Source organism: Ovis canadensis, chromosome 23 (genome assembly GCF_042477335.2).
Source record: "Ovis canadensis isolate MfBH-ARS-UI-01 breed Bighorn chromosome 23, ARS-UI_OviCan_v2, whole genome shotgun sequence".
Lineage (NCBI taxonomy): Eukaryota > Metazoa > Chordata > Mammalia > Artiodactyla > Bovidae > Ovis > Ovis canadensis.
Window position 1 is genome coordinate 46,776,935 of NC_091267.1, and position 12,591 is coordinate 46,789,525.

Sequence of the window (12,591 nt, forward strand, 5' to 3'; positions counted from 1 at the left end):
CACTCACAGCACAAAGCAGAATGGATTGGGCACGTGAGCAAAACCTTGATATAAGATACACGTCTGCGAGGCCCTGCTTTGGGCGTCCGTGGTCAGAGGTCCAGCTGAACTGCCAGAGGCGAGTCTTACAAAACCAGGGAGGTTTCCTGTGAGGCCTGCCTCTCAGGGTAGCTTCGTTTCGCAGTGGCGGCAGGATGAGGGGTAAGGCTTCCCGGAGAGAGAACGAGCAGTAACAGACCCCTCTCCCCCTCCCAGCATGTTCTACGTCTTCTATGAGCAGTACCTGACCATGATTGACGACACTGTCTTCAACCTCGGCGTGTCCCTGGGCGCCATCTTCCTGGTGGCCGTGGGCCTCCTGGGCTGTGAGCTGTGGGCCGCGGGCGTCATGTGCGCCACCATCGCCATGATCCTCGTCAACATGTTTGGCGTCATGTGGCTGTGGGGCATCAGCCTGAATGCGGTTTCTCTGGTCAACCTGGTCATGGTGAGTCCTGGGGGAGCGCTCAGCCCTCACTCCCGTGCCACCGATGTGCCTTGTTTCTTGGGGTGAAAGGTCAAGGTCAGCTCTTGCTTTTGGTGCACTTGGACAGGTGGACATGGTCACGTAACGATGACAGTGTGACCTCACGGTCTGGCTGAAGTATTCTGCCTGTATTATTCTGAAGGGTGAGTTGTCGAAGTATGTAGCCTGATGACAGCAAGATATTCCATTTCCACTTGGAAAAATTGCCCCTGCTGGATGGAATTTTCTGACCAGGACTTTTTGCCTCTCATGTAGTTGCCAGTTGCTTTTTAAGTGTTAAATATACGCGTATTTGAGTATGAACAGAAGTATGAACAGAAGCTAGACCCAGTGCATGTGCCCTTCAGATAGAAGAACATGCTTCAGGGGGAGTGGCAGTGAGAAGCCCCTGCTAAAGAGATGACAGCGAGCTGCCTGGGTCGGGGCTGCGAGGACCTTGAGAGGTTTCAGCCGCTTCACCCAGAGAAGGCCGATCTGCGGGAGGAATCTGGAGATTCCACGGGCTTCCCGGGACAGCTGATGTGGGTGCCACGGGGGCTTTGTCTTACAAGTAGAAGGGGCTCTGCTCGGTGCTCCTTGACACCCCCCAGGGTGCCCTGGTAACCACAGATCCCGGGAAGGGGTAGCTGCCTTTACCAGCTTTAACCGGAGCAGAGCAGCCCTCATGGGAACACTTTATTTCAGAGCTGCGGCATCTCTGTGGAGTTCTGTAGCCACATCACGAGGGCGTTCACGGTGAGCACGAAGGGCAGCCGCGTGGAGCGGGCAGAGGAGGCACTCTCCCACATGGGCAGCTCTGTAAGTACCGCTGAGTGGGCCACCTGGGCATCGACTTCACGTGAAGGGCCCAGTCAGGCAACTGAGAGCTTCTCAGGAGAAGGAACTTCACCATTCAAAATTCTGAAAACAGAATTTGTTATCTCTGACTTCGCAGCAGTACCTCAGGATTACGAGTTTTCAGGCAGTTCAGGAAACTTGAATAGAGCTGTATCTCGCATAGAGCTGTAGCCTGGAATTCTTTAGGACTGTTCCCTTTGGTGACTCCTTTGCACAGTCTGGCTGAAGCAGGAAAACAGGTTTGATGTGAGAGCCATTGAAAGCCCAGGCCCAGCCATGTGTGTTGAAAAGCAGGTGAGCTGCCACACTTGGAGCCCAGTGTGGTTTGTGGGTCAGGTTGGCAGAATCTTCTCAGGCTGAACCAGGATACGGGGCTGGACTGTGAACCAGTTCCTTTCCCACCATAGAAAATACTGTTACAGATGAACAATGAAAAGTGTGCAATGGCATTGCCTAGAAACATAATGTACATACCTTAATTTAAAACTAATGCTCTTGGAAAAATGGTGCTGATAGCCTTGTTATGGGGTATATGCAAAATTCACAGCTTTTATCCTTATTATACCTTTTTTTTTTTTTAGATTCATAGGCAGCAAATAATTTAGGCAGAGCCAAATGCTGCTTATCAGTAATTCTAAAAGCTGGGGTTCAGTCCCCCATTACTTTGGACCTTGGTGTTTAAGAAATCCCTTTAAGAGGAAGTGTTCAATTATGGCCAGTTGATACAAGTGGTTTCTGAGCCTCTCTCTCTTCTCTTAGGTATTCAGTGGAATCACACTAACGAAATTTGGAGGCATTATCGTGTTGGCCTTTGCCAAATCTCAAATTTTCCAGATATTTTACTTCAGGATGTATTTAGCTATGGTCTTACTGGGAGCCACTCATGGACTAATATTCCTCCCTGTCTTACTCAGTTACATAGGTAAGAGCTTTTTGTTTTTAACCTGGTGGGATGGAGGAAGCCTGATAGAAGGGCGGGTACCTTGAAGCTTTCTTTTGAAGTATTTGAACGTACTTATACCAGTGGTCATTTGATAAATATTTATTCTAAGAGAAAAACTCTGATCCTGAGGCTTCATGGCTAAACCACTTCATTAGAAAACCGGGGCCTGACGTGGTCAGCACTGGGAGTGAGCTTGCATGTCAGAGGCCCAGGGCTCCTCCCCGCTGAGAAGGACCTGAGTTTGGCCACAGCCCACGGTGCCCTGCAGCAGCCTTCATTTCCATTCACTTTAAAGCACATGCTGCTCTGCGGTTTGTCTCTAATTTGGAGTTCTCCTTAGGAGCGTGTTTTACCTCTGTGGCAACCTCAGCTTCTATAAATGACCCGTGGTTGACAGAACAGTACTAATTTGCTTGATTTATAGCTTCGTGATTGAGAAAATGAGGGTTTTCCCCCCCCCCTTAAATCTCTGGGGGACAGGAAGTTCTTAAACCATCTTCTTTACTCAAGAGATGATTCATAAGTTATTTTATCCCTCACAGGACCATCAATAAATAAAGCCAAAAGTCTGACCACGCAGCAGTGATACAGAGGTACAGAGTGAGAACAGCTCCTCAACTTCTAGCTGCCCCCTCACGGACCTGAGACTGTGTCTGCAGGTCGGTTGGTTTACCACTGGACAGCACCACGTTGTCAAGGCTCGGTTGAACCCTGGACGTGAGCAAGCGTCAGGCTACTTAACAGCAGCCGCTTTGGCTGGAGCGCTTTTAAACTCAGGAATGCAGACTCTGACTGGAGGCAGTATTACTGAACCTGAAGGCAGCCCCAGGGCGCTGGAGCACCTTTCGGTTCCCCAGGAATGAGGCCTGTTTCTCGGGCAGCCAGAAGGGGGAGCTAGGGAGCCTGCGGTCTGCTCACTGACACTTCCTAAAGGCCAATCAATGCAGTGTTTCTCCTTTTTCTGGAGTAAGCCATCACACAAGTTCTACACCTTATTTTTAGTAACATTTGAGGATGTGGTAGATACATACTGTATTACAACATTTTGTAGTTTAAAGAGCTTTATTAATGCAATAAATTAACTCTGTACACATTATATATATATATATAAAACTAGCAAGTGACCTCAGAACGTTGTAGGCCTCATTAGAGCTTGGTCTCCGAAAACTTGTTTGAAAAAAGCGACATGTTCCTCACAGTGTTCTCCTGTAAAGGGAAATGCAGATTTAATCCGTTAAGACGAGGCACAGAAGGAGAAAACAAGGGAGCGCTTTGCAGCTCCTATATGGATACAGGGTTTTAACTTCTTTTTCAATCATAAAATACTTTGTTTTCCTAAGCTTCTGAGTCATCCTTTCTGTTCACACAGCTCATGCCATCACAGGACTGGCTGGTGCCTTGACAACCCCCAGCAACCCCGCTGTCTGCCCTGAGAGACGGTAGAGAAGCGGGGAGATCTGTAAACAATGGAAGCCCTGAAGGAGTCACAGCTTCCCCCATCCTGAGGAAAAGGGTGCTTTAAATTTCATAACTTTGGAGATTAGAGGGATTGGCCAATGCATCCTGGCTAAAAATGAACCATTAACAAGCCTCAGGCCATTGACAACCCTCTACAGCCATTTCCGGTCTTGTTCCTGATTCTTCAGAAAGGGCCATTCCAGGCCCAGATGTCAGACAGCTGTGCCCAGATGACACTGTCTCCACTCCATCACTCTGGGAAAGTTCTAGAGCAGAACCCCAACTCCATCAGCACCCTGAATCCACTCTCACTACAGTGAACAGTCTAAGGCTTATGCGGGCTGGTACAGAATTTTCTTCCTTAAGAATTAGCCCAAGAATTCTCCAAACAAAAAGCCTTCTTGCCCCACCCCAGCCACCAGTGATCTGGTACTGAATGTGGGTGCCTCACATCTTCCTTGCAGCTGTATTCTCACCTGGTGTGAAACTAGGGTTCCCTCGCAGACGCTGGTTGCGCTGTTCAAAAAACCGGAATATCGTGTAGAAAAGCATGTGGTCTTCAGTCTGCTTTGCAGCATCTAGAAACTTCCGCGCAGAGATGTTATCATGGCCACCAATGCCCCGGATGAACCTTAAGGCAGCTAACACTTGGTGTTTGGAAAGGAGAACTTCTACTATTTCATCATTTGCTGTGGAAAGTCGCTAGAAACAAGGTAGAAAGCTGGGTCAGTGCAAGCAGTAGGAACAGCCTTCTGTGTGATTTGAAGCTTGGCTGTATCAGTTACCTTCAGCATATCCAGAGACAGCTGATGGGCAGGAGGATAAAAACTTTCTAGGGAAAGCAGCAGACAAGCCTGAAAGATACACACGTTCAGACTGGATTCATCATATGTTGGAAGATAGAGTATTTTTTATACTTGTTTTTATTTGGCTATGCCAGGTTACAACATGCCAGCTCTTCTTGTGGCAAGCAGGGTCTGGTTACTTCACCAGGAATCGAACCTGGGCCCCCTGCATTAGGAACGTGAAGTCTTAGCCACTGGATCCCCAGGGAAGTCCCGCCGGCCAGCACTCACCAAAGGCTTGGAGTCGCTGAGGACATGGTACTGCAGGAACTGGTGCAGCGTGGAGAAGAGGCTGTGCTGGACGAGTGTCCTGATGACCAGCTCGTGTAGGTAATGCTGAGGCACAGACAGGCATGCCACTCAGCTACAGACCAGAGACGCCGTGTGCCGAGGCCCACGGCTGCGCTACGTGAAGCTCCCATCACTAAGAGGAGGGGGTCTATGTGCAGGTGAAAGAAGCCAACCCTCATCTGACACTGATCATCCCACTGAAGAACACGGGGTCCTGTGAGGGGGTGACTCACTCTGAGCCAGGTGTGCAGACCCTTGTGGGATATTGAGAGCCACCTCAGTTGACACAGTGATGCTGCTTTTACTCTAATGATTCCCTGTCCCTGGGACGTGGGCCCACAGAGGTACCTGTACTGTGATCTGAAACTGGTTCAGGGAGCGGATGTACTCCATGAGCACGGCGATCACAAATTTGTGCGGCGTCTCCTGCACAGAGGAGAATGGTTAGACACACACGTGACTCCTTGTTCATCTGCCTCCTGGCTTCTGGGGTTCCACTAGGCTGTGCTGTGCTGGACTTGGTCACTTCAGTCATGTCCAACTCTGTGTGACCCCATGGATGGTAGTCCACAGGCTTCTCTGTCCATGGGATTCTCCAGCCAAGAATACTGGAGTGGGTTGCCATGCCCTCCTCCAGGGGATCTTCCTGACCCAGGGATCAAACTCACATCTCTGACATCTCCTGCACTGGCAGGCGGGTTCTTTACCGCTAAGCCACTCTCCAGACTCTCCCAGGTCTGTGATCATATTTAAGCTTGAGTATTAGGGGCCAAACGATGAGCGTTCATTCAGTCCTCACTGCAAGAGAGCTCGGTTACTCTGATCACATCCTGAGTTCTTTTTCCTCAATTCCCTTCAAGTACGATCACTGCCTTGGGAATCCTAAGCCCAAAGGGGGCTGGCGAGCCTCCCCTACCTTCTTCTCCGTGAACACCGACAGAACATGGGTGTACATGTCCGACTGGTCGACCACGGCCTGGGTGCGCACCGGCCTCCTGAGCAGCGGGACACTCCGGCTCTGCCCCGCCTCCATGGCCTGCACACAAACCACAGACAGGATCTCAGTCGTCTTCTGGATAACGGCATGTTTGCAGTCAATCCAAAAAGACCAAATTCCTAGATGTTGTGAGCCTGGGCGTGAGCAGAGTGTAGCACGTGGAAAAACTGCAGTAGAGCTGGAGAAGATGTTTAGCAGGGCAGAGCTGATCATCCTGAAAACACATGGATGTGTTTTCGATGGAACTAAAAAGCCTAAGACGTAGTTTTATTGAGAATTATTTTTTTAAGCTCTTAAAATAACACCTTAATATTGTTATTGCAAACAATCTGGCATTTGTTGTCTAATTAAAACGGTTACTCTTTGTTTTATGAAGCCCAGATCCTACACTGGGTGAAAAATATCTTACAATGAGTATCAATAGAATTTTTTTTTTTTTGGCTGAGCAGTAAGGCTTGTGGGATCTTAGACCAGACACTGAACCCGGGTCCTCGGTGCTGAGAACACAGAGTTCTAACCACTGGGTCGCCAGAGAATTCCCTCAGTAGCTTTTTGAATAGTAAGCAAGGCTCCCCAAATGTCACTGAGCAAGAAAGCCCTGTGAGATCTTGGCGACTTCAACTCACTTTGTAATGCTGACTGCGAGGGGGCACCTGCGAACCTGCATTGGCAGAAGCCCGACATGCTCCAGTGGTGGTGTTGGTAGACCACACTCTTGACTCCCACAGGTTTATAAAGTCGGAGCACCGCAGCATCGGGGCTCACAGAGACTGCCCTCCGAGATCAGACCTGCTGCTGCCTCTGCCCGGAAGACCAGTGCCAAGAACAGGACCACTCCAGAAGGGCTTGGGTCTGAGGACAGGGCCACACAAGGCTGCACACTGTGCCTCAGCCCTGTTATCCCTGAGAAGCTAAAGGGAAGGGGTTCTGGGGGGTTGTTATTGTTTAAAACCACTGGCAGGGGTGGTCCTAGGATGGCGAAGGAATAGGACGGGGAGACCACTTTCTCCCCCACAAATTCATCAAAAGAACATTTCAGTGCTGAGTAAATTCCACAATACAACTGCTGGATGCCAGCAGAGGACATTAGGCACCCAGAAAAGCAGCTCATTGTCTTGGAAAACAGGTAGGAAAAAATACAAAAGACAAAGAGACAAAAGAGGGAGGGAGCTCCGTCCTGGGAAGGGAGGCTTAAAAAGAAGTTTCCAAACACCAGGAAACACTCACTGCCGAGTCTGTGGCGAGCCTTGGAAGCACAGAGGGCAACATAACAGGGAGGATAAATAAATAATTAAAACCCACAGATGATGAGCCCAACGGTAACTCCCCCAGGGGAGAAGCAGCACAGATGCCTGCATCCGCCACCAGCAAGCGGGGGCTGGGCAGGGAGGCGCAGGCTCCATTGCATTTTAAGGCTTGGGCTGAATGCCCCGAGTGTAACCAGAGCGAACTAACTTGGGCTAGCAAACCAGACTGTGGGATAGCTACCATGCGAAAAGCTCTAACATAAGACTCCACCAGGATGGCACACAGAACAAAGGACGGAACAGAATTAGCCAGCTGCAGACCATCCCCCTCCGGTGACAGGCAGCCAGAGCCAGAAGGGCCAGAAGGGAGCAATAGCAGCCCCAGAGAGATATTATCTACCAGACTGCAAACAGGCTTCTTTGCTAACTAAGACTTCTTCGGGTTCTGGACAGTCATCATCCGCCTGAGAAGGGGCGCCAGTTGTACACATCAGAAAACTGAGCAGCAGTGACGGGAGAGGCGATAAGTCACAGTGACCACGCTCACCAAACACCTGAGCTACTCGGACCTGGGAAGGGCACAAAACGCAGGCCCAACTGAGTCTGCGCCTCTGAGGACTACCCGAGTGCCTAAGCCTGAGCGGCTTAGACCTGGGAGGTGCATGCAGCCCGGGGCCAACCTCAGACGGTTCCCAGTGGAGCAACCTAGAGCCTGAGCTGTGTGCGCCGCCAGCGGGGGCAGGCCCAGTGTGGCTGAGACACTGTGAGCACACACCAGTGTTATTTGTTTGCAGCGTCCCTCCCTCCCCACAGGGCGACTGAACAAGTGAGCCTAAAAAAAGTGTCCACCACCACCCCCTTTGTGTCAGGGCAGAAATCGGACACTGAAGAGACCAGCAAACAGAAGAAGCGAAAACAGAGGGAACTGCCTTGGAAGTGACAGGTGCAATACATTAAAACCCTGTCGTTAGTGCCGACTACATAGGAAGAGGCCTATAGATCTTGAGAAATGTAAGCCGGACCAAGGAACTACCCGAAAATGAACTGACCCCACTCTGCCCGCAACAACACCAGAAAAAGTCCTAGATATATCTTTACTATTTTTACGATCGTTCATTTTCTTTTTTTGGATGTTTTTTCTTTTCTTCTTTTTTTTGAACATTTTTTAATTTTTACGTCCTCTATTTCTCCTTTAATTTTCATTTTTATAACCTACTATTACTTAAAAAAAAAAGACCCTATTTTTAAAGCAAACTTCATATTTTTTTTTCAATAATTCTTGTGACTTTTTCCCTTCTTTTCTTTAATATTGTATTTTTGAAAATCCAACCTCTACTCTAGATTTTTAATTTTTGCTTTTTGGTATTTGTTATCAATTTTGTACCTTCAAAAACCTAGTCTTCAGTACCCATTTTTACATGAGAGCGAGATTACTGGCTTGACTGCTCTCTCCTCCTTTGGACTCTCCTTTATCTCCACCATGTCGCCTCTTTCTCCTCCCTCCCTCTTCTCTTCTCTACCCAACTCTGTGAATCTCTGTGTGTTCCAGATGGTGGAGAACACTTAGGGAACTAATTACTGGCTGGATCTGTCTCTCTCCTTTTCATTCCCCTCTTTTATCCTCCTGGCCACCTCTGTCTACTTCCTCCCTCTCCTCTTCTCTGTATAACTCCGTGAACATCTCTGAGCGGTCCAGACTGTGGAGTGCACACAAGGAAGTGATTACTGGCTAGCTTCCTCTCTCTTCTTTTGATTCCACCTCATCGCATTCGGGTCACCTCTAACTCCCCCATCCCTCTTCTCTTGTCCATGTAGCTCTGTGAACCTCTCTGGGTGTCCCTCAATGTGGAGAAACTTTTCATCTTTAACCTAGATGTTTTATCAACAGTGTGGTATAGAAGGAGAAGTTTTGAGACTACTGTAAAAATAAAACTGAAAACCACAAGCAGGAGGCTTAAGTCCAATTCCTGAGAACATCAGACAACTCCTGACTCCAGGGAACATTAATTGATAGAAGCCCATCAGACACCTCCATACCTACATTGAAACCAAGCAACACCCAAGGGCCAACAAGTTCCAGAGCAAGACATACCACGCAAATTCTCCAGCAACATAGGAACACAGCCCTGAGCTTCAATATACAGGCAGCTCAAAGTTACTCCAAAACCACTGACATCTCATAACTCATTACTGGACACCTCATTGCACTCCAGAGAGAAGAAATCCAGCTCTACCCACCAGAACATGGACACAAGCTTCCCTAACCAAGAAACCTTGACAAGCCACTGATACAACCCCACTCACAGCAAGAAAACTCCATAATAAAGAGAACTCCACACACTGCCAGAATTCAGAAAGGCCACCCCAAACGCAGCAAAATAAAAAAGATGAAGAGACAGAGGAATATCCAGCAGGTAAAGGAACAGGATAAATGCCCACCAAACCAAACAAAAGAGAAAGAGAGAGGAAATCTACCTGATAAAGAATTCCGAATAATGATAGTGAAAATGATCCAAAATCTTGAAAACAAAATGAATTCACAGATAAATAGCTGGGACACAAGGATTGAGAAGATGCAAGAAAGGTTTAACAAGGACCTAGAAGAAATTTAAAAGAGTCAATATATAATGAATAATGCAATAAATGAGATCAGAAACTCTCTGGAGGCAACAAATAGTAGAATAACGGAGGCAGAAGATAGGATTAGTGACATAGAAGATAGAATGGTAGAAATAAATGGATCACAGAGGAAAAAATAAAAATGAATTAAAAGAAATGAGGACAATCTCAGAGACCTCCAGAACAATATTAAACACTCCAACATTCGAAGTATAGGAGTCCCAGAAAAAGAAGACAGAAAGACCATGAGAAAATCCTTGAGGTAATAGTTGAAAACTTTCCTAAAATGGGGAAGGAAATAATCACCCAAGTCCAAGAAACCCAGAGAGTCCCAAACAGGATAAACCCAAGGTGAAACACCCCAAGACACATATTAATCAAATTAACAAAGATCAAATATAAAGAACAAATATTAAAAGCAGCAAGGGAAGAACAACAAATAACACACAAGGGGATTCCCATAAGGATAACAGCTGATCTTTTGATAGAAACTCTTCAGGCCAGGAGGGAATGGCAAGACATACTGAAAGTGATGAAAGAAAATAACCTACAGCCCAGATTACTGTACCCAGCAAGGATCTCATTCAAATATGAAGGAGAAATCAAAAGCTTTACAGACAAGCAAAAGCTGACAGAATTCAGCACCACCAAACCAGCTCTCCAACAAATGCTAAAGGGTATTCTCTAGACAGGAAACACAAAAAGGGTATATAAACCCAAACCCAAAACAATAAAGTAAATGGCAACGGGATCATCCTTATCAATAATTACCTTAAATGTAAATGGGTTGAATGCCCCAATCAAAAGACAAAGACTGGCTGAATGGATACAAAAATAAGACCCCTATAGATGTTGCCTACAAGAGACCCACCTCAAAACAAGGGACATATACAGACTGAAAGTGAAAGGCTGGAAAAAGATATTCCATGCAAATAGAGACCAAAAGAAAGCAGGAGTAGCAATAGTCATATCAGATAAAATAGACTTTAAAACAAAGGCTGTGAAAAGAGTCAAAGAAGGACACTACATAGTGATCAAAGGATCAATGCAAGAGGAAGATATAACAATTATAAATATATATGCACCCAACATAGGAGCACCGCAATATGTACGACAAATGCTAACAAGTATGAAAGGGGAAATGAACAATAACACAATAATAGTCGGAGACTTTAATACCCTACTCACACCTATGGATAGATCAACTAAACAGATATTAACAAGGAAACATAAACCTTAAATGATACAATAGACCAGTTAGACCTAATTGATATCTATAGGACATTTTACCCCAAAACAATGAATTTCACCTTTTTCTCACGTGCTCACGGAAACTTCTCCAGGATAGATCACATCCTGGGCCATAAATCTAGCCTTGATAAAATCAAAAAAATGGAAATCATTCCAAGCAGCTTTTCTGACCATAATGCAGTAAGAGTAGATCTCAATTACAGGAGAAAAAATTTTAAAATTCCAACATGTGGAGGCTGAACAACACGCTTCTGAGTAACCAACAAATCACAGAAGTAATCAATAAAGAAATCAAAATATGCATAGAAACGATTGAAAATGAAAGCACAACCACCCAATACCTGTGGGACACTATAAAAGCAGTGCTAAGGGAAAGTTCTTAACGATACAGGCATACCTCAAGAAACAAGAAAAAAGTCAAATAAATAACCTAACTATACACCTAAAGCAACTAGAAAAGGAAGAAATGAAGAACCCCAGGGTTAATAGAAGGAAAGCAATCTTAAAAATCAGGGCAGAAATAAATGCAAAAGAAACAAAAGAGACCATAGCAAAAATCAACAAAGCCAAAAGCTGGTTCTTTGAAAGGATAAATAAAATTGATAAACCATTAGCCAGACTCATCAAGAAACAAAGGGAGAAAAATCAAATAAATAAAATTAGAAATGAAAATGGAGAGATCACAACAGACAACACAGAAATACAAAGGATCATAAGAGACTACTCTCAGCAATTATATGCCAATAAAATGGACAACGTGGAAGAAATGGACAAATTCTTAGAAAAGCACAACTTTCCAAAACTGAACCAGGAAGAAACAGAAAATCTTAACAGACCCATCATAAGCACGGAAATTGAAACTCTAATCAGAAATCTTCCAGCAAACAAAAGCCCAGGTCCAGACGGATTCACAGCTGAATTCTACCAAAAATTTAGAGAAGAACTAACACCTATCCTACTCAAACTCTTCCAGAAAATTGCAGAGGAAAGGAAACTTCCAAACTCATTCTATGAGGCCACCATCACCCTGATACCAAAACCTGACAAAGATGCCACAAAAAGAGAAAACTACAGGCCAATATCACTGATGAACATAGATGCAAAAAGCCTTAACAAAATTTTAGCAATCAGAATCCAACAACACATTCAAAAGATCATACATCATGACCAAGTGGGCTTTATCCCAAGGATGCAGGATTCTTCAATATCTGCAAATCAATCAACCTAATATACCACATTAACAAATTGAAAAATAAAAGTCATATGATTATCTCAATAGATGCAGAGAAAGCCTTTGACAAAATTCAACATCCATTTATGATAAAAACTCTCCAGAAAGCAGGAATAGAAGGGACATACCTCAACATAATAAAAGCTATATATGACAAACCCACAGCAAACATTATCCTCAATAGTGAAAAACTGAAAGCATTTCCCCTCAAGTCAGGAACAAGACAAGGATGCCCACTTTAACCACTACTATTCAACATATTTCTGGAAGTTTTGGCCACAGCAATCAGAGCAGAAAAAGAAATAAAAGGAATCCAAACTGGAAAAGAAGTAAAACTCCCACTGTT

At 45.6% G+C, this 12,591-nt stretch overlaps 2 protein-coding genes across 3 annotated transcripts in view; one reads left to right on the forward strand and one right to left on the reverse strand.

Annotated features, from left to right (window-relative positions):
• The window catches only part of LOC138428469 (NPC intracellular cholesterol transporter 1-like), a 43,447-nt gene extending 39,802 nt beyond the window's left edge, over positions 1-3,645 (forward strand). For both annotated transcript variants that reach the window (XM_069569239.1, XM_069569240.1), the window contains 4 exons: positions 256-487; positions 1,211-1,324; positions 2,123-2,285; positions 2,849-3,645. In XM_069569239.1, the coding sequence (XP_069425340.1) occupies positions 256-487; positions 1,211-1,324; positions 2,123-2,285; positions 2,849-2,892 (553 nt within the window). In that variant the 3' untranslated portion in view covers positions 2,893-3,645. The remainder of the gene's footprint in view (positions 1-255; positions 488-1,210; positions 1,325-2,122; positions 2,286-2,848) is intronic.
• LOC138428470 (regulator of MON1-CCZ1 complex) overlaps positions 3,350-12,591 on the reverse strand; it is a 29,181-nt gene continuing 19,939 nt past the window's right edge. The window contains exons 15-20 of the mRNA XM_069569241.1: positions 5,817-5,936; positions 5,249-5,326; positions 4,841-4,945; positions 4,550-4,618; positions 4,241-4,466; positions 3,350-3,512 (exon numbers count right to left, since the gene is read on the reverse strand). Coding sequence (XP_069425342.1) covers positions 3,433-3,512; positions 4,241-4,466; positions 4,550-4,618; positions 4,841-4,945; positions 5,249-5,326; positions 5,817-5,936 — 678 coding nt within the window. The 3' untranslated portion in view covers positions 3,350-3,432. The remainder of the gene's footprint in view (positions 3,513-4,240; positions 4,467-4,549; positions 4,619-4,840; positions 4,946-5,248; positions 5,327-5,816; positions 5,937-12,591) is intronic.